The sequence below is a fragment of the Anomaloglossus baeobatrachus genome, chromosome 3 (assembly GCF_048569485.1).
Source record: "Anomaloglossus baeobatrachus isolate aAnoBae1 chromosome 3, aAnoBae1.hap1, whole genome shotgun sequence".
Classification (NCBI taxonomy): domain Eukaryota; kingdom Metazoa; phylum Chordata; class Amphibia; order Anura; family Aromobatidae; genus Anomaloglossus; species Anomaloglossus baeobatrachus.
In genome coordinates, this window is record NC_134355.1 from 608160832 (window position 1) to 608184069 (window position 23238).

The 23238-nt window shown below is 52.9% G+C and overlaps 1 protein-coding gene across 2 annotated transcripts in view; it reads right to left on the minus strand.

Annotated features, from left to right (window-relative positions):
- LOC142296935 (ribonuclease H1-like) overlaps positions 1 to 23238 on the minus strand; it is a 125019-nt gene that overhangs the window by 23520 nt on the left and 78261 nt on the right. For both annotated transcript variants that reach the window (XM_075341079.1, XM_075341080.1), the window contains exon 4: positions 12028 to 12082. In XM_075341079.1, coding sequence (XP_075197194.1) covers positions 12028 to 12082 — 55 coding nt within the window. The remainder of the gene's footprint in view (positions 1 to 12027; positions 12083 to 23238) is intronic.

The window sequence follows — 23238 nt, forward strand, 5'->3', positions numbered from 1 at the left end:
AGGGGCGCCGTGCGAGAAATGTAGAGCCGGAGTGCTCTCACCAGATCTAATAAATGCAAATCCTTTTCACATTGGTGAACTGGATGCGGACCCAAAGAGGGTAAGACGAAACGGGGATACCTTAGGGAGAAAGGCCGGGACCGGACGTAGAACCACCCTATCCTGGTGAAACACCAGGAAGGTGGCTTTGCATGACAGCTCTGCCAGCTGAGATACTCTTCTGAGTGATGTGACTGCCACTAGGAAGGCCACCCTTTGCGAAAGAAAGTGGGCAAGGCAAACGGCCAGGGAGTAAAACCCTGATCAGAGCACCAGGATAAGAAGATCCTCCAAGTCCTGTGAGAGATCTTGGCGGACGTTGGTTTCCTGGCCTGTCTCATGGTGGCAATGACATCTGGAGATATCCCTGATGACGCTAGGAGCCACCACACAGTGAGGATTAGAGCCGTAGTATTCCGAAGGAAATATGGCCCTTGAGGCAGCAAGTCAGGTCGGTCAGGGAGTGCCCACGGTTGACCCACCGTGAGGTGCCACAGATCCGGGTACCACGATCACCTCGGCCAGTCTGGAGCAACGAGGACGGCGCGGCGACAGTCTGACCTGATCTTGCGTAACCCTCTGGGCAGTAGTGCCAGAGGAGGAAATACATAAGGCAGTCGAAACTGCGACCAGTCGTGAACTAGCGCGTCTGCCACCAGAGCTCTGTGATCCTTGGACCGAGCCATGAATGAGTGCTGAGACGCCATTAGATCGACGTCCGGCGTTCCCCAACGGCAACAGATCTCTAGAAACACGTGCAGGTGAAGACCATGCCCCTGTGTCCATGCCCTGGCGACTGAGAACAATCTGCTTCCCAGTTTTCTACGCCCGGGATGTGAACTGCGGAGAAGTTGGAGGCTGTGGCTTCCGCCCACAGCCGCATCTGCCGAACTGCTCGGAAGGCTTGACGACTGCGTGTGCCGCCCTGGTGGTTGATGTACGCAACTGCCTTGGCGTTGTCCGACTGAATTCGGATCTGCCTGCCGTCCAGCTACCGCTGGAACACCTTTAGGGCTAAATCGACTGCCCTTATCCCCAGAACATTTAACCGAGGGGAGGACTCTGTCGGAGTCCAGGTTCCCTGAGCCGAGTGGTGGAGGAAGACCGCTCCCCACCCTGACAGACTCGCGTCCGTCGTGACCCCAGCCCCGGCTGGGGGCCGGAAGGATTTTTCCTTCGCCCAGGAAGTGGAAAGAAGACACCACTGAAGAGAGGTTTTGCTGCAAGGGAAAGAGAGACGTTCTTGTCTAGGGACGTCGACCTCCTGTCCCATTTGCAGTGTCCGAAAGAATCGGACGCAGACGAAACTGCGCAAGGGAACTGCCTCCCTTGCTGTCACCATCTTCCTGGGACAGTGCATGAGGCACCTCAAGGGGTGACTGGGCCCGAAGGAGAGATTGCACCCCTGTCTGTAGTGAACGCTGACTATGCAGCGGAAGCTTCACTATCGCTGAGAGAGTATAAAACTCCATCCCGAGATAAGTCAGTGATTGGGTCGGTGTCAGCTTTGACCCTGGAATTTTGATGATCTACCCGAACCCCTGGAGAGTCTCCAGAGCAATGGTCAGGTTGTGTTGACATGCCACCCCGGAGGGTGTCTTGACTAGAGGATCGTGTAGGTAAGTGATCACCGAGCGGCCCTGTAGGACCGCCACCACTGCTGCCATGACCTTGGTGAAGACCAGTGGGGCTGTCGCCAGGCCGAATGGCAGTGCCACGAACTGAAGGTGTTCATCCCTGATGGCGAAACGCAGAAAGCGTTGAAGCTCGGGTGCGATCGGCACATGGAGATAAGCATCCTTGATGTCAATTGATGGTAGGAAGTCTCCTTGTGACATCGAGGCTTCAGAGTGTTCGGCTCACTCGGGGGGCGGAGATGTTCTGAAGAAACGAGTCGGAGGGCGAGAGCAGAGCTGTATCCTGTAACCGTGAGACAGAATGTCTCTCACCCATCAGTCTTGGACTGCGGCAAGGACGAGACTGTCTAGTAACTTCATCCAATTGCTCGCCAAACAAACGGTCGCCATAAAATGGCAAACCGGTTAAGAACTTCTTGGAAGCAGAGCCTGCCTTCCATTCACGTAGCCACATGGCCCTGCAGACTGTCACTGAATTGCTACCGCTGTACGGCTCGCAGAGTCCAGGAACGGCGTTCATGGCGTAGAACGAAAAAACCTACGCCTGAGAAGTGAAGGACACAACCTGCGTGGCAGAGTTATGTGCAACCGCAATAATCTCAGCCGGAGAAGCTGAGATAGCTTGGAGTGCCCTCACGGCTGCGAAGGCTGGAGCCAAAGATGCCACTATGGCTTCATAGATGGATTTCATCATAAGCGTTATTTGCCTGTCAGTGGTATTCGTGAGAGATGGACATCTGCCCCTAATACTACGGATCTAGCTGCCAGCCTAGAGACTGGAGGATCCACCCTGTGACACTGAGCCCAACCGTTAAGCACGTCAGGGGGGAAAAGGGTAACGCGTGTCAATAAGGCGCTTAGTAAGCGCTTGTCCGTCAAGTTCTGTGCTACTGGACGGCCCCTCTGGAGTTAGAGAGATCGAAACACGCACTCCTGATGAAGTCGGGGAAGGTTCCCAGCGGGCCCGCTTAGCCTATCATAGGCCGCGGTCCGTGACGGAGTTCTCACCGTGGGAACTGGGTGTTACCCCAGGATGTTGTACCGACTCAGAGGGACCCGGGAGCGATGAACTCACAGCTCCCTGGCCCTGTGGTATCGGTCTGGACTGCAAGGCTTCCAGTATCTTAGCAGACCCCCTGTCCATAGACAGAGTCCTTTGATGTGAAAGCTATTCAGAGATTTGCTGATTTCATCATGCAAACTCTGTCGCTGTCATCTGTGCAGTGCCCGTAATATAGCCGCACAAGAGGTACCGGTTGTAAAATAAGCCAGTGCCTTGGCACCCTTACTCTTTAAGAGCAGACAACAGCATGTCGTCCGCAGAGTAATCAGTGAGGGTATACAGCCAAAAACAAATAATGCTGCCGAACAGTGAGATCATATACCATATAAATAAACATATATATATATATACACTGCAACACCAAGGGGGGGGCAGCACCTGAAAAACTGGTGCCCCCCAGTGCTCAGTGAGGGGGAAGGAGGATACCAACGTATGCTCCAGCCCTCCCTGCCGACGTCCAGTCGGCCGTCCCGTCGTTACCCCTGACTGGCAGGCCCGAGAACGGGAGTATATGGCACTAGGCCGTAAGAGCCAGGGACTAAATTTAAAAACGCGGCCGGTAGACATGGCGCGGTCGGCGCGGTAGTCCCAGTCTCACAAACCAGTCAGCAACCGCTGCGGCGTTTGTAACACAGATGCTGCATGCACTGTCCCTCAGGGGACACAGAGTACGTTATGATGCAGGGCTCTGTCTGCGGGAATCTGGTGGCCTATAGTGATCAGTGAGGGGGGGCGGAGGACAGCGAGGTGTGCTCCAGCCCTCACTGTCGGCAACATACCGACCATCCCGCCCTTCTCCCTGACTGGCAGGCTCAGGGGCGGGAGTTTAACACACTAGGCCGCAAAAGCCGGGAACTAAAGTAAAAACCGCGGCCGGCAAACAGGCACGGTCGGCGCGATAGTCCCGGACAAAAAATCCACACCGCAGTCGCAGCTGCGTCTGAGGCCAAGGTGCTTCATGCACCGTCCCAACGGGGACACAGAGTACCTGTAGATGCAGGGCCATGTCCCTGACGATACTCCGTCTCCTGTCCGGCAGATTCCCCCAGGGGCTGCGGATGTGGCTTGTGGCCACCAGATTCTCTGCCCCGGGTCTCCCTCAGCTGCAGCCAGAAGTTGCTGAAAACATGGCTGACGGCGTTCTCTGAGGAGGAGGGAGGCGTGGGCGTAGTCACAAAAAGTGCGGGAATCTGGTGCCCCAGCGTGGGTAGTGAGGGGGGCGGAGGACAGCTCAGTGTACTCCAGCCCTCACTGTCGGCGTCATACCGACCGTCCCGCCCTTTTCCCTGACTGGCAGGCCTGGGGGCGGGAGAATCCCATACTAGGCCGCAAAAGCCGGGGACTAAAGTTAAAATCGCGGCCGGCCGGCAGTGCACGGTCGGCGCGGTAGTCCCGGACCCATACGCACGCCGCAGTCGCTGCAGCGTCTGGGCCCAAGGTGCTTTATGCGCCGTCCCAACGGGGACACAGAGCACCTTGCCCTAGAAAGTGCGGGAATCTTCCAGTGCAGCGTCCCTCCCTTCCCCTGACTGGCAGGCCCGGGGGTGGGAATATGCGGTACTAGGCCGCAGAAGCCGGGGACTAGAGTTATAAGCGCGGCCGGCAAACAAGCGCGGTCAGCGCGGTAGTCCCGGCGCACTAACACGCCCAGCAGTGCTGCAGCGTGTATGACACAAGCGCTCCATGCGCCGTCCCCAAGGGGACACAGAGTACCTCACAGTAGCAGGGCCATGTCCCTGACGATACCCAGCTCCTGTCCAGCAGATTCCCCAGGGGCTGCGGAGGGAGCACGGTCCCAGTGTCTGGAGACCGATTATGGATCCCACTTCACCCAGAGCCCTGCAGGGATGGGGAAGGAAAACAGCATGTTGGCTTCTGCCTATGTACCCGCAATGGGTACCTCAACCTTAACAGCACCGCCGACCAGAGTGGGGTGAGAAGGGAGCATGCCGGGGGCCCTATATGGGCCCACTTTTCTTCCATCCGATATAGTCAGCAGCTGCTGCTGACTAAATTGTGGAGCTATGCGTGCATGTGTGCCTCCTTCGCACAAAGCATAAAAACTGAGGAGCCCGTGATGCACGGGAGGGTGTATAGCAGAGGGGAGGGGTTACACTTTTTAAAGTGTAATACTTTGTGTGGCCTCCGGAGGCAGAAGCTATACACCCAATTGTCTGGGTCTCCCAATGGAGCGACAAAGAAATATACTTTAATGAGAATCATATGTACCAGGATGGGAGACATTCACTAGCAATGTCAAAAAAAGGTGAAACCATCAGAACGTTGAGCAATATACTAGGGGTAGGGACCTTAGTTTAAAAGCACCACTCCAGCGCTGGAAAATAAATAAAAAAAAGGAAAAAAAAAACCAAAAAAACACAAAATGCTGGAGTGGTGATTTAAACAGATAGTTTTAGAGACAGATTGCTTAAAGGGAACCTGTCACCAGTTTTGGAGCCTATAACCTGCAGCCACCACCAGTGGGCTCTTATATACAGCATGTTAGAATGCTGTATATAAGAGCCCAGGCCGCTGTGTAGAACATAAAGAAGGGAATTTTGTTTACTTACCGTAAATTCCTTTTCTTCTAGCTCCTATTGGGAGACCCAGACAATTGGGTGTATAGCTTCTGCCTCCGGAGGCCACACAAAGTATTACACTTAAAAAAGTGTAACCCCTCCCCTCTGCCTATACACCCTCCCGTGGATCACGGGCTCCTCAGTTTTGGTGCAAAAGCAGGAAGGAGAAAACTTATGAATTGGTCTAGGGTAAATTCAATCCGAAGGATGTTCGGAGAACTGAAAACCATGAACCAAAAGAACAATTCAACATGAACAACATGTGTACACAAAAGAACAACCAGCCCGAAGGGCACAGGGCCGGGTGCTGGGTCTCCCAATAGGAGCTAGAAGAAAAGGAATTTACGGTAAGTAAACAAAATTCCCTTCTTTGTCGCTCCATTGGGAGACCCAGACAATTGGGACGTCCAAAAGCAGTCCCTGGGTGGGTAAAAGAATACCTCAATAAAAAGAGCCGCAACGGCCCCCTCTTACAGGTGGGCAACCGCCGCCTGAAGGACTCGCCTACCTAAACTGGCGTCTGCCGAAGCATAGGTATGCACTTGATAGTGGTTCGTGAAAGTGTGCAGACTAGACCACGTAGCTGCCTGACACACCTGCTGAGCCGTAGCCCGGTGCCGCAATGCCCAGGACGCACCCACGGCTCTGGTAGAATGGGCTTTCAGCCCTGAAGGAAGCGGAAGCCAAGAAGAACGGTAGGCTTCGAGAATCGGTTCCTTGATCCACCGAGCCAAGGTTGACTTGGAAGCTTGCGAACCCTTACGCTGGCCAGCGACAAGGACAAAGAGCGCATCTGAACGACGCAGGGGCGCCGTGCGAGACACGTAGAACCGGAGTGCTCTCACTAGATCCAAAGAGTGCAAATCCTTTTCACATTGGTGAATTGGATTAGGGCAAAATGAAGGCAAGGAGATATCTTGATTGAGATGAAAAGGAGATACCACCTTAGGGAGAAAATCCGGGACCGGACGCAGAACCACCTTATCCTGGTGAAACACCAGGAAGGGGGCTTTGCATGACAGCGCTGCAAGCTCAGACACTCTCCGGAGTGATGTAACTGCCACTAGAAAGGCCACCTTCTGCGAAAGACGTGATAAAGAGACATCCCGCAGCGGCTCGAAAGGTGGTTTCTGAAGAGCCGTTAGCACCCTGTTAAGATCCCAGGGTTCCAGCGGACGTTTGTAAGGTGGGACTATGTGGCAAACTCCCTGCAGGAACGTGCGGACCTGCGGAAGCCTGGCTAGGCGCTTTTGAAAAAATACGGAGAGCGCCGATACTTGGCCCTTGAGAGAGCAGAGTGACAAACCCTTGTCCATTCCGGATTGAAGGAATGAAAGAAAAGTGGGTAAGGCAAACGGCCATGGAGGAAAACCGTTATCAGAGCACCAGGATAAGAAGATTTGCCAAGACCTGTAATAGATCTTGGCGGACGTTGGCTTCCTGGCCTGTCCCATGGTGGCAATGACATCCTGAGATAACCCTGAAGACGCTAGGAGCCAGGACTCAATGGTCACACAGTCAGGTTGAGGGCCACAGAATTCAGATGGAAAAACGAGCCTTGTGCCAGCAAGTCTGGGCGGTCTGGAAGCGCCCACGGTTGTCCCACCATGAGATGCCACAGATCCCGGGTACCACGACCGCCTCGGCCAATCTGGAGCTACGAGAATGGCGCGACGGCAGTCGGATCTGATCTTGCGTAACACTCTGGGCAGCATCGCCAGAGGAGGAAACACGTAAGGTAGTCGAAACTGCGACCAATCCTGAACTAACGCATCCGCCGCCAGAGCTCTGTGATCCAGAGACCGAGCCATGAATGCCGGGACTTTGTTGTTGTGCCGTGACGCCATGAGATCGACGTCCGGCGTTCCCCAGCGGCGACAGATCTCTCGAAACACTTCTGGGTGTAGAGACCATTCCCCCGCATCCATGCCCTGACGACTGAGAAAATCTGCTTCCCAGTTTTCTACGCCCGGGATGTGAACTGCGGAGATGGTGGAGGCTGTGGCTTCCACCCACTGCAGAATCTGCCGGACTTCCTGGAAGGCTTGACGACTGCGAGTGCCGCCTTGGTGGTTGATGTATGCGACGGCAGTGGCGTTGTCCAACTGGATACGGATCTGCCTGCCCTCCAGCCACCGATGGAAAGCCAATAGGGCTAGATACACTGCCCTTATCTCCAGAACATTGATCTGAAGGGAAGACTCTATCGGAGTCCAGGTTCCCTGAGCCCTGTGGTGGAGAAAAAACACTCCCCACCCTGACAGGCTCGCGTCCGTGGTGACCACAGCCCAGGTTGGGGGTAGGAAGGATTTTCCCTGCGATAGAGAATTGGGAAGGAGCCACCACTGAAGAGACGTCTTGGTTGTAAGGGAAAGAGAGACTTTCCTGTCGAGGGAAGCCGACCTCCTGTCCCATTTGCGGAGAATGTCCCATTGGAGTGGCCGCAGATGGAATTGCGCGAACGGCACTGCCTCCATCGCTGCCACCATCTTCCCCAGGAAGTGCATGAGGCGCCTTAAGGGGTGTGACTGACCCCGAAGAAGAGATTGCACCCCTGCCTGCAGAGAAAGCTGTTTGTCCCGCGGTAGCTTGACTACCGCTGACAGTGTATGAAACTCCATCCCGAGGTAAGTCAGTGATTGGGTCGGTGTCAACTTGGATTTCGGGAAGTTGATGATCCACCCGAACTGCTGGAGAGTCGCCAGAGCGACGGTAAGGCTGTGTTGACACGCCACCCGAGAAGGGGCCCTGACTAGGAGATCGTCTAAGTAGGGAATCACCGAGTGGCCCTGAGAGTGTAGGACCGCCACAACGGATGCCATGACTTTGGTGAAAACCCGTGGGGCTGTCGCCAGGCCGAAAGGCAATGCCACGAACTGAAGGTGTTCGTCCCCGATGGCGAAACGCAAGAAGCGTTGATGCTCGGGTGCGATCGGCACGTGGAGATAATTTTTCGTTGCTGAGGTCTCTTAGGTTTGGATTGGGGTAAGGAGGAGTCCTTTCCCTTGGATTCCTTAATAATCTCATCCAATCGGTCGCCAAACAAGCGGTCGCCAGAAAACGGCAAACCGGTTAAGAACCTCTTGGAGGCCGAGTCTGCCTTCCATTCGCGCAGCCACATGGCCCTGCGGACTGCCACAGAGTTAGCGGATGCCACAGCTGTACGGCTAGCAGAGTCTAGGACTGCGTTCATGGCGTAGGAAGAAAAAGCTGACGCTTGAGAAGTCAAAGACGCAACTTGCGGAGCAGAATTACGTGTGACAGCATTAATCTCAGCCAGACAAGCCGAGATAGCTTGGAGTTCCCACACGGCTGCAAAAGCCGGGGCAAAAGACGCGCCCGTGGCCTCATAGATGGACTTCACCAGAAGCTCTATCTGCCTGTCAGTGGCATCCTTTAGCGATGAGCCATCTGCAACCGATACCACAGATCTAGCCGCCAATCTAGAGACTGGAGGATCCACCTTGGGACACTGAGCCCAACCCTTAACTACTTCAGATGGGAAGGGGTAACGTGTGTCAGTAAGGCGCTTAGAAAAGCGCTTGTCCGGAACCGCTCTGGGCTTTTGGACAGCATCTCTGAAGTTAGAGTGATCGAAAAACGCACTACGTGTACGTTTGGGGAACCTAAACTGGTGTTTCTCCTGCTGAGACGCCGACTCCTCTACAGGAGGAGGCGGGGAGAGAGATCCAACACCTGGTTGATGGACGAGATAAGATCATTCACTAAGGCGTCCCCTTCAGGTGTATTAAGGTTAAGGGCGACGTCAGGGTCAGAGCCCTGAGCTGCGACGTCCGCCTCGTCCTCCAGAGAGTCCTCAAGCTGGGAACCCGAGCAGCGTGAAGAAGTCGGGGAAGATTCCCAGCGAGCCCGCTTAGCCTGTCTAGGACTGTGGTCCGGGCAGGAGTCCTCCACGTGAGACCTAGGGCCCAACCTGGGAGCGCGCTGCGGCGCGGACCGAGAGGGGCCTGGAGGCGACGATCCAACAGAGGCCGGGGTCTGTGTAAGGACCGGTCTGGACTGCAAAGCTTCTAGCAGCTTGGCAGACCATTTGTCCATAGACTGAGTCATGGATTGTGAAAGTGACTCAGAGAGTTTCTCAGCAAAAGAGGCAAACTCTGTCCCTGCCGCCTGGACAGGGGGAGCAGGGGGGTCTACATGAGCCGAGGGGCCCACTAGTGACCGAGGCTCCGGCTGAGCAAGCGAAGCAGGGGTCGAGCATTGCTCACAGTGAGGGTAGGTGGAACCCGCAGGTAACATAGCCCCACAAGAGGTACAGGCCGCAAAAAAACCCTGTGCCTTAACAGCTTTGCTCCTTGTGGACGACATGCTGTTGTCTCCTAGGAGAATGATCACTGAGGGTATATGGGCAAAAAAAGGGTATACAGCCCGACCGAACAGAAATATATATATATAAATACGTATCTATTCCGGCACCCTAGGGAGACCAGCACCGGGTGACCGGTGTGGCTTACCGACCGCTAAAAAGCGGAGTGTGTGTCCTCCAGATTCCCTGCTTTAGGTCCCCCGGAGCTGCAGAGCTCTTCACTGAGAATCCTCCACCGGCAGAATGCCAAAAAATGGCTGCCGGAGCTCTCAGGGGAGGAGTGGAGCCATGGGCGGCGCCAGGAAAGTGCGGGAATCTGGGGTCCCCACAGTGATCAGTGAGGGGGGAGGAAACATGCAGGATGGTCCAGCCCTCACATCCGACGTCAGGTCGGCAGTCCCGCCCTTACCCCTGACAGGCAGGCCCGGGGGCGGGATTTTTTGCGACTAGGCCGCGATGAAGCCGGGGACTAAATTTGAGACCGCGCCCGACAAGCAGGCACGGTCGGCGCGGAAGTCCGCCGGCCTTCTCAATTCAGCAGCTGCCGCAGCGTCCGGGAAGAAGGTGCGCTCCCTGCACAGTCCCCTATGGGGACACAGAGTACCTTAGAGTTGCAGGGCCCGGTCCCTGAGGTTGAATAGACTCCGGTCCGCCAGATTCACACAGGGGCTGCGGAGGGAGCACGGTCCCAGTAAATGGATGACCGCTTAGGATCCCACTTCTCCCAGAGCCGCTAAGGGATGGTGAAGGAGACGGCATGAGGCTCCGGCCTTTGTACCCACAATGGGTACCTCAACCTTAACAACACCGCCGACGTAGTGGGGTGAGAAGGGAACATGCCGGGGGCCCCGTGGGGGCCCTCTTTTCTTCCAACCGACATAACTAATATGAGAATGCATGAGTGGATGTGTGCCTCCTTCCACACAAAGCATAAAACTGAGGAGCCCGTGATCCACGGGAGGGTGTATAGGCAGAGGGGAGGGGTTACACTTTTTTAAGTGTAATACTTTGTGTGGCCTCCGGAGGCAGAAGCTATACACCCAATTGTCTGGGTCTCCCAATGGAGCGACAAAGAAAAACACTTTATAATACTCACCTCGAAGGGTGCTCCGGTGCAGTCTGGTCAAAAGGGTGGCCCCGTTCTCCAGGACCGGCGCCTCCTCTTTCGGCCATCTTTGTTCTTTTTCTTCTTAAGCCGGCGTGCAGGACGCGTCCTACACACTCGCCGGCACTGAGGTCCTGCGCCGGCGCACTTTGATCTGCCCCGAGCAGATCAAAGTATTGTAGTGCGCCTGCGCGAGACCGGCGAGTGTGTATGACTTAGGAAGCGTCATGCGCACAGGCTTCAGAAAGAGGACGAAGATGGCCGAAAGAGGAGGCGCCGACACCGGAGAACAGAGACGCCTCTCTGACTCAACTCCACCGCAACGACCGGTTTAGCTAAGTATTATAAAGTGAATTTTACGTCCTACACAGCGGCCTGGGTTCCTATATACAGCATGTTAGAATACTGTATATAAGAGCCCGGTGGTGGTGGCCGCAGCTATCGGCCCCAAATCTGGTGACAGGTTCCCTTTAATAGCAGGAGACACAATAAATTTCCAATACTTTGGTATAATCAACCAGTCTACAGTAAGGAAATGTATGAGGAGACCCTAAAGAATTACCAGCAAGGGGATAGGTATCACTGAGATTAATTCCATCTGAAGTGAGGCTCCTACCCAAGAACGTAACAACTAGAGTTGAGCGGATTGCTAATAATCCGGGTCCGGCGGATCAGTTGCGGGTTGACAAGGAAGTCCGGATCTGATCCGGAATCCGGCCCAATATATGTCAATGAGGAGCGGAATCCGGGAAAAAGAAAGAGAGAGAGAACACCGAATCCGGATCTTGCACCTGGAATCCTGCGTCCGTGTCGGACCCGGATCTACCGCTGAAACAGCGCGGATCCGGATTTTTCAAGTCTGGGTCCGCTTTACACTAGTAACAACCTCATAAGTTTCAAATACGGAGTCCCATCTCCAGCAAACATACAATGGTGTGTCTGACTCAGTCCCAAGCCACTAACATCGGTGAGAAACAAAGGTGTATATCTTTATGAAGAACAGATGGAACTCTATACCACCACAATAGTATTTTCTCATCGATTTTTTGTTCCTTTTTGTCATAAACCATTGGTATTTGGAAATTAAGAAACATTGCATTCCATCACTCAAGTGAGACAGTCTTTACAGGTTACCTCCAATAAAATAGGAGTTTAAAAATTTTGATTGCAACGGTAGGTTTTAAGCACACGAGTTGAATAGTTGTTATCAGGAATAGTTATTAATCTCCAAAGAATCAAACACTACGATCAGTGCCAACTAGGTAAAATATACGTACCTGAAGTTCAGCCCTCTGATTGGTTGGTCTGCCTTCCATTCTTTCTGATACATTTCTGAAAAAGTAATTTCATATACACATTTATACAGTTTCTCAGTTTGTAAATTAATACATAATAACTAGTTCATAGAATTGCGCTGAAGCAAATATCAAGACCCCAATTCATCAAGCAGTGTTTGTAAAAACGAGAGGATAGAACATGCTGCAGTTTTTTTGTCAGAAGTTTGGAACTAATAAACTACAGATGGAAAAACTGCAACAAGCACACAGCAAATGTGAATTCTCATACACTGTGCTGGGAAGTAAAAAGTGAGAACTTTCCAACAACAAAACTGCACCAAAAATGCGGCTCTGCTTAAAAAAAAAACAAAACAAAACATAAAAACCACATGGTCAAAAAAAAACACATCAAAAACCCAGCATCATTACAAGCGTGGGGTTTTCTTTACATTTGTAGGACAAGGTGCAGTTTAGCTGTAGTTTTGTTGCAGCGTGCACATGTAGCCTTAAGGCCGCTTTACACACAGCGACATCGCTTACGCGATGTCGTTGGGGGTCACTGAATTTGTGACGCACATCCGGCCTCGTTAGCGACGCCGTTGCGTGTGAAACATACGAGCGACCGCTAACGAGCGAAAATACTCACCTTATCGTTGACACGGTACTCTATTCCCGAGTATCATTGCTGTTGCAGGTTGTTCGTTGTTCCTGCGGCAGCACACATCGCTATATGTGACACCGCAGGAACGAGGAACCTCACCTTACCTGCAGCCACCAGCAATGAGGAAGGAAGAAGGTGGGTGAGATGTTACAGCCGCTCATCTCCGCCCCTCCACTTCTATTGGGCGGCCGTTTAGTGACGTCGCTGTGACGCCGAACGAACCTCCCCCTTAGAAAAGAGGCGGTTCGCTGGTCACAGGGACGTCGCTAGGCAGGTAAGTAGTGTGACGGGTCCGAGCGATGTTGTGCGCCACTGGCAGTGATTTGCCAGTGACGCACAACTGACGGGGTGGGTACACTCGCTAGCGAGATCGCAGCATGTAAAGCGGCCTTAAGGATTGCTATTTCCAAAAGGTGGCACTAGAGTTCAAGCCCACTTCCTTTCTGAAGAAGCAATTTGCATATTGAACCAATACAATGAAAAGTGAAAGCAAAACAAAATATATATATATATAAATAACAGAAATGCCTTTTTTCTATTTGCTGTTCCTCATCCCAAAACTGCATGAAAAAGTGATCAAAATGTGATATATACCATTGAATGGTAAAGATATATCATCAGCCTGACATGCAAAATTACAAAGTTAAATTTTATTTTTTTTTTACAAAACAAACAGAGGATTTTTGGTACTTAATGTAAAATCCCTTTCTTGTACTCTTCATCAGGGCACACGGGAAACCATGGGTGTATGCTGCTGCCTCCAGGAGGCTGATACTAAAGCATGCTTTACATGCTATGATATTGTTAATGTTTTATCATCGGGGTCATGGTGTTTGTGACGCACATACGGTGTCATTCACGATATCGCAGCGTGTGACACTTTTGTGTGACCTAAAACGATCGCAAAAGAGGGCAAAATCGTTTGCCGCGGAGAGGTCATTCTAAAACCAAAAATCGTTTAATGCTCATTAGCGATGTTGTTCCTCGTTACTGCGGCAGCCCACATCGCTGTGTGTGACACTGCAGGAGCGAGGAACATCTCCTTACCTGCCTCCACCGGCTATGCGGAAGGAAGGAGGTGGGTGGGATGTTTATGTTCCGCTCATCTCCGCCCTTCTGCTTCTATTGGACGCCTGCCGTGTGACATCGCACGACCCGCCCCCTTAGAAAGGAGGCGGATCGCCGGACAGAGCGACGTCGCAGGGCAGGTAAGTCCGTGTGACGGGGGTGCGCGATTTAGCGCGCAACGGGCAGCGATTTGCCCGTGTTGCACAAACAATGGGGGCGGGTACACTCGCTAGTGATATCGGCAATGATATCGTAGCGTGTAAAGCCCGCTTAAGAATTACACCTAGATAAAAAAGTCGGCTCCAGCTTTGCAGACTATACACCCACCAATACACAACGAATGATACAACAACTAAGAACAGTACAGTAGAACAGAGCCTCATTCAAGCCTTGGTTGTAAGCAGGTGGCTCTGAGGTATTGTTGTTGAAAACTTTACTAAATTGAGACATCTGTAGATAAGTAGTTCATGCATTTCACCCCAGTGTGTAATCTATAGTGTTTTTTGGGGTGATGAAGAGCTCATTCCATCCGTTCCCTATTTAGAGCCTAGCAATAGGGATATCTAGGGTCAGGTATTCGGCTCGGGCATAGATGCGGAACCTATCTAGGGTGGTGAGGGACCCCAGGAAACAGCAGTAGGTATAGTCAGGTGTCACCATCTCCCCTTTTACTAGACACAGGGTATCCTTTGCCTTCCCTTGCGCTATTCACTTGGTACTTCCCCGTAGCTAGCATGACAATAGCCATCTCATGGAAAAACAGACTCCTGATATGTATACTTTTTTTTTCCTCACTGAGAGCAATCAATCGGTGTGTACTGACATGCAAGTAGGCACTACGATACTTTCTTGTTTTAGTGGAGGATATCATATGTTCATGTGGGGGGAGGCGACAACCTCTCATGATACAAGTATCCTGACAACAGGAAGCTGCAAGTCCTGTAACAGGAAACAGACCATCCCAAAGGGTTCCCAAGTGAAGGTGCTTTGTAATGCCAAGGAAAACCTATTGCCTCTGTAACTGCAGGACTTGTGGATGCTAGTAATAATTCTGCTAGGAAGGACTGGCTTGTGGGGAGGTGCTGACACAAAGCACAGACTACAGTCTGCCAGGGGTCAGGCCATATCCCCTCTTATCTGGATGGCAGGACCATTTTCTGACCAGAGTCTTGTCTCTTGTATCCCCTGTGCCTGATTGGCCCGATGGAGCCCGCTAGGCTGTCAGGGCCTAAATTAGAGTCCCCACTTCAGGAAAAAAAACCTGTAGTGTCGCAGAAGGTGCATGGAAGCCTGCTACGCTGAGATCGAAAACACGGCCTAAATTACAGGCTCAGCTCTGGCAAAAGAACCAAAGGGTCATGGTAGGCTCAAAAGAACAGGCCAAGCCACACCTGAAGCTGGGGAATGAGATGGAAATCATGCTCCGAGAGGGACAGAGACTGCATGATGGAGCCGAAAAAAGAAATCAGAATGACCGATGTTGGGGGACAGAGAGTCCACCGTGGACAGACTGAGGGTGTACCCTGAGGGGAAGGGGGGGCCCTGGACAAAACAAAACAAAAAAAAAAAGACATGTTACTATATATGACTGCAGCCCAAAAACCATGTAGAGCCAGCACAAAGCAGAATGATGTAGTGCAGGTGCTATACTCTGTCCTGAAAAAGGTATGATCCAGGATCACACAATCTGGAGTCAGGAGTGATAATGCACAACTGGGTGAGGTACCCTCGATCATCTTCGCTCCGTGTAAGGTTATGTTCATACAGGACATTTTTGGTATGGTTTAGGGGGGGGCTGCATTTTTTTTCCATTGGTTTTATGCAATTACATGCTAATAAAAAGCTGCCTTTTACAGTACCAGCCAAGAGATCAAATTTTGCTGACAAAAGAAGGGAATTTTGTTTACTTACCGTAAATTCCTTTTCTTCTAGCTCCAATTGGGAGACCCAGACAATTGGGTGTATAGCTATGCCTCCGGAGGCCACACAAAGTATTACACTAAAAGTGTAAAGCCCCTCCCCTTCAGCCTATACACCCCCCGTGCTGCCACGGGCTCCTCAGTTTTGGTGCAAAAGCAAGAAGGAGGAAAAAATTATAAACTGGTTTAAAGTAAATTCAATCCGAAGGAATATCGGAGAACTGAAACCATTCAACGTGAACAACATGTGTACACAAAAAACAGGGGCGGGTGCTGGGTCTCCCAATTGGAGCTAGAAGAAAAGGAATTTACGGTAAGTAAACAAAATTCCCTTCTTCTTTGGCGCTCCATTGGGAGACCCAGACAATTGGGACGTCCAAAAGCAGTCCCTGGGTGGGTAAATAATACCTCATAATAGAGCCGTAACGGCTCCGTCCTACAGGTGGGTAACCGCCGCCTGAAGGACTTGCCTACCTAGGCTGGCATCTGCCGAAGCATAGGTATGCACCTGATAGTGTTTCGTGAAAGTGTGCAGGCTCGACCAGGTAGCTGCCTGACACACTTGCTGAGCCGTAGCCTGGTGTCGCAAGGCCCAGGACGCTCCCACGGCCCTGGTAGAATGGGCCTTCGGCCCTGGTAGAATGGGCCTTCAGCCCTGAGGGAACCGGAAGCCCCGAGGAACGATAAGCTTCGAGAATTGGTTCCTTGATCCACCGAGCCAGGGTTGATTTGGAAGCTTGTGTCCCTTTACGCTGGCCAGCGACAAGGACAAAGAGTGCATCCGAGCGGCGCAGGGGCGCCGTACGAGAAATGTAGACTCTGAGTGCTCTCACCAGATCTAACAAGTGCAAATCCTTTTCACACTGGTGAACTGGATGAGGGCAAAAAGAAGGTAAGGAGATATCCTGATTGAGATGAAAGGGGGATACCACCTTAGGGAGGAATTCCGGAACCGGACGCAGAACCACCTTGTCCTGGTGAAACACCAGGAAAGGAGCTTTGCATGACAACGCTGCTAGCTCAGACACTCTCCGAAGTGAAGTGACTGCTACTAGAAAAACCACTTTCTGCGAAAGGCGTGCGAGCGAAATATCCCTCATTGGCTCGAACGGTGGTTTCTGAAGAACCATCAGCACCCTGTTCAGATCCCAGGGTTCTAATGGACGCTTGTAAGGAGGGACGATGTGACAAACCCCTTGCAGGAACGTGCGTACCTGTGGGAGTCTGGCCAGGCGCTTCTGAAAAAACACAGAGAGCGCAGAGACTTGTCCCTTAAGGGAGCCTAGCGACAAACCCTTTTCCAATCCGGATTGAAGAAAGGACAGAAAAGTGGGCAAGGCAAATGGCCAGGGAGAGAAACCCTGAGCAGAGCACCACGACAGGAATATTTTCCACGTCCTGTGGTAGATCCTGGCGGACGTTGGTTTCCTAGCCTGTCTCATGGTGGCAATGACCTCTTGAGATAATCCTGAAGACGCTAAGATCCAGGACTCAATGGCCACACAGTGAGGTTGAGGGCCGCAGAATTCAGATGGAAAAACGGCCCTTGAGACAGCAAGTCTGGTCGGTCTGGCAGTGCCCACGGTTGGCCGACCGTGAGATGCCACAGATCCGGGTACCACGACCTCCTCGGCCAGTCTGGAGCGACGAGGATGGCGCGGCGGCAGTCGGCCCTGATCTTGCGTAACACTCTGGGCAACAGTGCCAGAGGAGGAAACACATAAGGAAGCTGAAACTGCGACCAATCCTGAACTAAGGCGTCTGCCGCCAGAGCTCTGTGATCTTGAGATCGAGCCATGAATGTTGGGACCTTGTTGTTGTGCCGTGACGCCATTAGGTCGACGTCCGGCATCCCCCAGCGGCAACAGATCTCCTGAAACACGTCCGGGTGAAGGGACCATTCCCCTGCGTCCATGCCCTGGCGACTGAGAAAGTCTGCTTCCCAGTTTTCTACGCTCGGGATGTGAACTGCGGAGATGGTGGAGGCCGTGGCTTCCACCCACATCAAAATCCGCCGGACTTCTTGGAAGGCTTGCCGACTACGTGTTCCACCTTGGTGGTTGATGTAAGCCACCGCTGTGGAGTTGTCCGACTGAATTCGGATCTGCTTGCCTTCCAGCCACTGCTGGAACGCTTATAGGGCAAGATACACTGCCCTGATCTCCAGAACATTGATCTGAAGTGAGGACTCTTGCTGAGTCCATGTACCCTGAGCCCTGTGGTGGAGAAAGACTGCTCCCCACCCTGACAGACTCGCGTCCGTCGTGACCACCGCCCAGGATGGGGGTAGGAAGGATTTCCCCTTCGATAATGAGGTGGGAAGAAGCCACCACCGAAGGGAAGCTTTGGTTGCCTGAGAGAGGGAGACGTTCCTGTCCAGGGACGTCGGCATCCTGTCCCATTTGCGTAGGATGTCCCATTGAAGAGGACGCAGGTGAAACTGCGCGAAAGGAACTGCCTCCATTGCTGCCACCATCTTCCCCAGGAAGTGCATGAGGCGCCTCAAGGGGTGTGACCGACCTTGAAGGAGAGATTGCACCCCTGTCTGTAGTGAACGCTGTTTGTCCAGCGGAAGCTTCACTATCGCTGGAAGAGTATGAAACTCCATGCCAAGATATGTCAGCGATTGGACCGGTGTCAGATTTGACTTTGGAAAATTGATGATCCACCCGAAACTCTGGAGAGTCTCCAGAGTAACGTTGAGGCTGTGTTGGCATGCCTCTTGAGAGGGTGCCTTGACCAGCAGATCGTCTAAGTAAGGTATCACCGAGTGACCCTGAGAGTGGAGGACCGCAACTACTGTAGCCATGACCTTGGTGAAAACCCTTGGGGCTGTCGCCAGGCCGAACGGCAGTGCCGCGAACTGAAGGTGTTCGTCTCCTATGGCGAAGCGCAGGAAGCGCTGATGCTCTGGAGCAATCGGTACGTGGAGATAAGCATCTTTGATATCGATCGATGCTAGGAAATCTCCTTGGGACATTGAGGCGATGACGGAGCGGAGGGATTCCATCCGGAACCGCCTAGTCATTACGTGTTTGTTGAGCAATTTTAGATCCAAAACAGGACGGAAAGAACCGTCCTTCTTTGGAACCACAAACAGGTTGGAGTAGAAACCGTGACTCTGTTGCTGAAGAGGAACCGGGACCACCACTCCTTCTGCCTTCAGAATGCCCACCGCCTGCAGAAGAGCCTCGGCTCGCTCGGGAGGCGGAGATGTTCTGAAAAATCGAGTCGGAGGACGAGAGCTGAACTCTATCCTGTAACCGTGAGACAAAATGTCTCTCACCCAACGGTCTTTTACTTGTGGCAGCCAGGTGTCGCAAAAGCGGGAGAGCCTGCCACCGACCGAGGATGCGGTGTGAGGAGGCCGTAAGTCATGAGGAAGCCGCCTTGGTAGCGGCACCTCCGGCGGTCTTTTTAGGGCGTGATTTGGACCGCCATGCGTCGGAGTTCCTCTGATCCTTCTGAGGCCTTTTGGACGAGGAGAATTGGGACCTGCCCGCCCCCCGAAAGGACCGAAACCTCGACTGTCCCCTCCTCTGTTGGGGTGTTTTTGGTTTGGCCTGGGGTAAGGATGTTTCCTTTCCCTTGGATTGTTTGATGATTTCATCCAATCTCTCACCAAACAAGCGGTCGCCAGAAAATGGCAAACCAGTTAAGCACTTTTTGGAAGCCGAATCTGCCTTCCATTCCCGTAGCCACAAGGCCCTGCGTATTGCCACCGAATTGTCGGCTGCAACCGCCGTACGGCTCGCAGAGTCCAGGACAGCATTAATAGCGTAGGACGCAAATGCCGACGTTTGAGAGGTTATGGACGCCACCTGCGGCGCAGACGTACGTGTGAGTGCGTCAATTTGCGCCTGACCAGCTGAGATAGCTTGGAGTGCCCATACGGCTGCGAATGCTGGTGCAAAAGACGCGCCGATAGCTTCATAGATGGATTTCAACCAGAGCTCCATCTGTCTGTCAGTGGCATCCTTGAGTGAAGCTCCATCTTCCACTGCAACTATGGATCTAGCCGCCAGTCTGGAGATTGGAGGATCCACCTTGGGACACTGAGTCCAGCCCTTGACCACGTCAGGGGGGAAGGGGTAACGTGTATCCTTAAGGCGCTTGGAAAAACGCTTATCTGGACAAGCTCGGTGTTTCTGGACTGCCTCTCTGAAGTCAGAGTGGTCCAGAAGAAGGGAATTTTGTTACTTACCGTAAATTCCTTTTCTTCTAGCTCCTATTGGGAGACCCAGACGATTGGGTGTATAGCTACTGCCTCCGGAGGCCACACAAAGCATTACACTAAAAAGTGTAAGGCCCCTCCCCTTCTGGCTATACACCCCCAGTGGGATCACTGGCTCACCAGTTTTAGTGCAAAAGCAAGAAGGAGGAAAGCCAATAACTGGTTTAAACAAATTCACTCCGAAGTAACATCGGAGAACTGAAAACCATTCAACATGAACAACATGTGTACCTGAAAACAACCAAAAATCCCGAAGGACAACAGGGCGGGTGCTGGGTCTCCCAATAGGAGCTAGAAGAAAAGGAATTTACGGTAAGTAACAAAATTCCCTTCTTCTTCGGCGCTCCATTGGGAGACCCAGACGATTGGGACGTCCAAAAGCTGTCCCTGGGTGGGTAAAGAAATACCTCATGTTAGAGCTGCAAGACAGCCTTCCCCTACGGGGAGGCAACTGCCGCCTGCAGGACTCTTCTACCTAGGCTGGCGTCCGCCGAAGCATAGGTATGCACCTGATAATGTTTGGTGAAAGTGTGCAGACTCGACCAGGTAGCTGCCTGGCACACCTGTTGAGCCGTAGCCTGGTGCCGTAATGCCCAGGACGCACCCACGGCTCTGGTAGAATGGGCCTTCAGCCCTGATGGAACCGGAAGCCCAGTAGAACGGTAGGCTTCAAGGATTGGTTCCTTGATCCATTGAGCCAGGGTGGATGTTGCAGCCTGCGATCCCTTGCGCTGACTAGTGACAAGGACAAAGAGTGCATCCGAGCGGCGCAGGAGCGCCGTGCGGGAATGTAGATTCTGGGTGCTCTACACCAGATCCAACAATGCAAAGCCATTACATATCGATGAAATGGATAAAAGGAAGGTAAGGAGATATCCTGATTGTGATAAAAAGGGGATACCACCTTAGGGAGAAACTCTGGGATCGGACGCAGCACTACCTTATCTTGGTGAACACCAGGAAGGGAGCTTTGGATGACCGCGCTGCTAGTTCGGACACTCTCCGAAAAGACGTGACCGCTACCAGAAAGGCCACTTTCTGTGAAAGTCGAGAAAGTGAAAACAACCCTCAGAGGCTCGAAGGGCGGCTCCTAGAGAGCAATTAATACCCTGTGCAGATCCCATGGGTCTGACGGCCTCTTGTACGGAGGGACAATGTGATAACCCCCCTGCAGGAACGTGCGTACCTGAGGAAGTTGTACTAGGCGCTTCTGAAAGAATACCGACAGCGCTGCGACTTGTCCTTTAAGGGAGCCGAGCGACAAACCTTTTCCCAATCCAGATGCAGGAAGGGGGGAAAAAGGAGACAATGCAAATGGCCAGGGAGACACTCCCTAAGCAGAGCACCAAGATAAGAATAACTTCCACGTCTTGTGGTAGATTTTGGCAGACGTCGGCTTCCTAGCCCGTCTCATGGTGGCAATGACGTCTTGAGATAATCCTGAAGACGCTAGGATCTCGGACTCGATGGCCACACAGTCCGGATCAGGGCCGTAGAATTCAGTGGAAAGAACGGCCCTTGGGACAGTAAGTCTGACCGGTCTGAGAGTGCCCACGGTTGGCCGACCGTGAGATGCCACAGATCCGGGACCACGACCTCCTCGGTCAGTCTGGGACGACGAGGATGGCGCGGCGGCAAGCGGAGCTGAGCTTGCGTAGCACTCTGGGCAACAGTGCCAGAGTAGGAAACACATAGGGTAGCTGGAACTGCGACCAATCCTGAACTAGGGCGCCTGCCGCCAGAGCTCTTTGCTCGTGAGACCGCGCCATGAAAATCGGGACCTTGTTGTTGTGCCGAGACGCCATTAGGTCGACGTCCGGCATCCTCCAGCGGCTACCGATTTCCTGACACCATACTGGGTGCAGAGGCCATTCCCCTGCGTCCATGCCCAGGCGACTGAGGAAGTCTGCTTCCCAATTTTCTACGCCCGGGATGTGAACTGCGGATATGGTGGATGCTCTGTCCCCCACCCACATCAGAATCCGCCGGATTGCCTGGTAGGCTTGGCGATGCGTGTGCCGCCTTGGTGGGCGATGTCTGCCACCGCTGTGGAATTGTCCGACTGAATTCGGATCTGTTTTCCTTCCAGCCACTGCTGGAAGGCTTGCAGGGCAAGATGCACTGCCCAGATTTCCAGAACATTGATCTGAAGGATGGACTCCTCTGGACAGAGTCCTTGACCGTCTGAGAAGGGAAGAGTTCCTTTCCAGGGACGTCGACTCCCCAACCCATTGGCAAAGCATGTCCCATTGAAGTGGACGCAGATGAAACTGCGCAAAAGTGACTGCCTCTGCATGAGGCGTCTTAAGGGGTGTGACTGGCCTTGAAGGAGAGACTGCACCCCCGTCTGTAGTGAACGCTGCTTGTCCAGCGGAAGCTTCACTATCGCTGAGGGAGTGTGAAACTCCATGCCCAGATATGTCAGCGATTGGGTCGGTGCCCGATGTAACCTTGAAAAAGTTGATGATCCACCCGAAACTCTGGAGAGTCTCCAGCGCCACGTTCAGGCTGTGTCGGCATGCCTCTTGAGAGGGTGCCTTGACAAGTGGATCGTCCAGTAAGGATCACAGAGTGACCCTGAGAGCGCAGGACTGCTCCCACTGCTGCCCTGAACTTGGTGAAAACCCGTAGGGCTGTCGCCAGACCGAAGGGCAGTGGTACGCACTGAAGATGCTCGTCTTCAATAACGAAACGTAGCAAACGCTGGTGCTCTGGAGCAATCGGCACGTGGAGATAAGCATCCTGATGTCTATTGATGCTAGGAAATCTCCTTGAGACATTGAGGCAATGACGGAGCGGAGGGTTACATCCGGAACCGCCTGGCCTTCACGTGCTTGGTGAGCAGTTTTAGGTCCAGAACGGAACGGAAAAAGCCACCCTTTTTTGGCACCCCAATAAGATTGGAGGAAAAAACCGTGTCTTGTTCCTGAAGAGGAACAGGGATTACCACTCCTTCTGCCTGCAGAAGAGCATCGGCTCGGTGGGGGGGGGGGAAGTTCTGAAGAATCGAGCCGGAGGACGAGAACAGAGCTCTATCCTGTACACGTGAGACACAATGTCTCTCACCCACCGGTCTGTGACCTGTGGCAGCTAAATGTACCCAGAAGCGGGAGATTCTGCCACCAACCGCGGATGCGGGGAGAGAGAGCTGAAATACATGAGGAGATCGCCTTGGTAGCGGTTCCTCCTGCTGCCTTCCTTGGGCGTGAATGAGCCCGGCCGGAATCTGAGCCTCTCTGAGCCTTTTGAGCCCTTTTAGACGAGGACAATTGGGACTTGCCCGAGCCTGGGAAGGACCAACCTCGACTGTCCCCCCAGGACAGCATTAC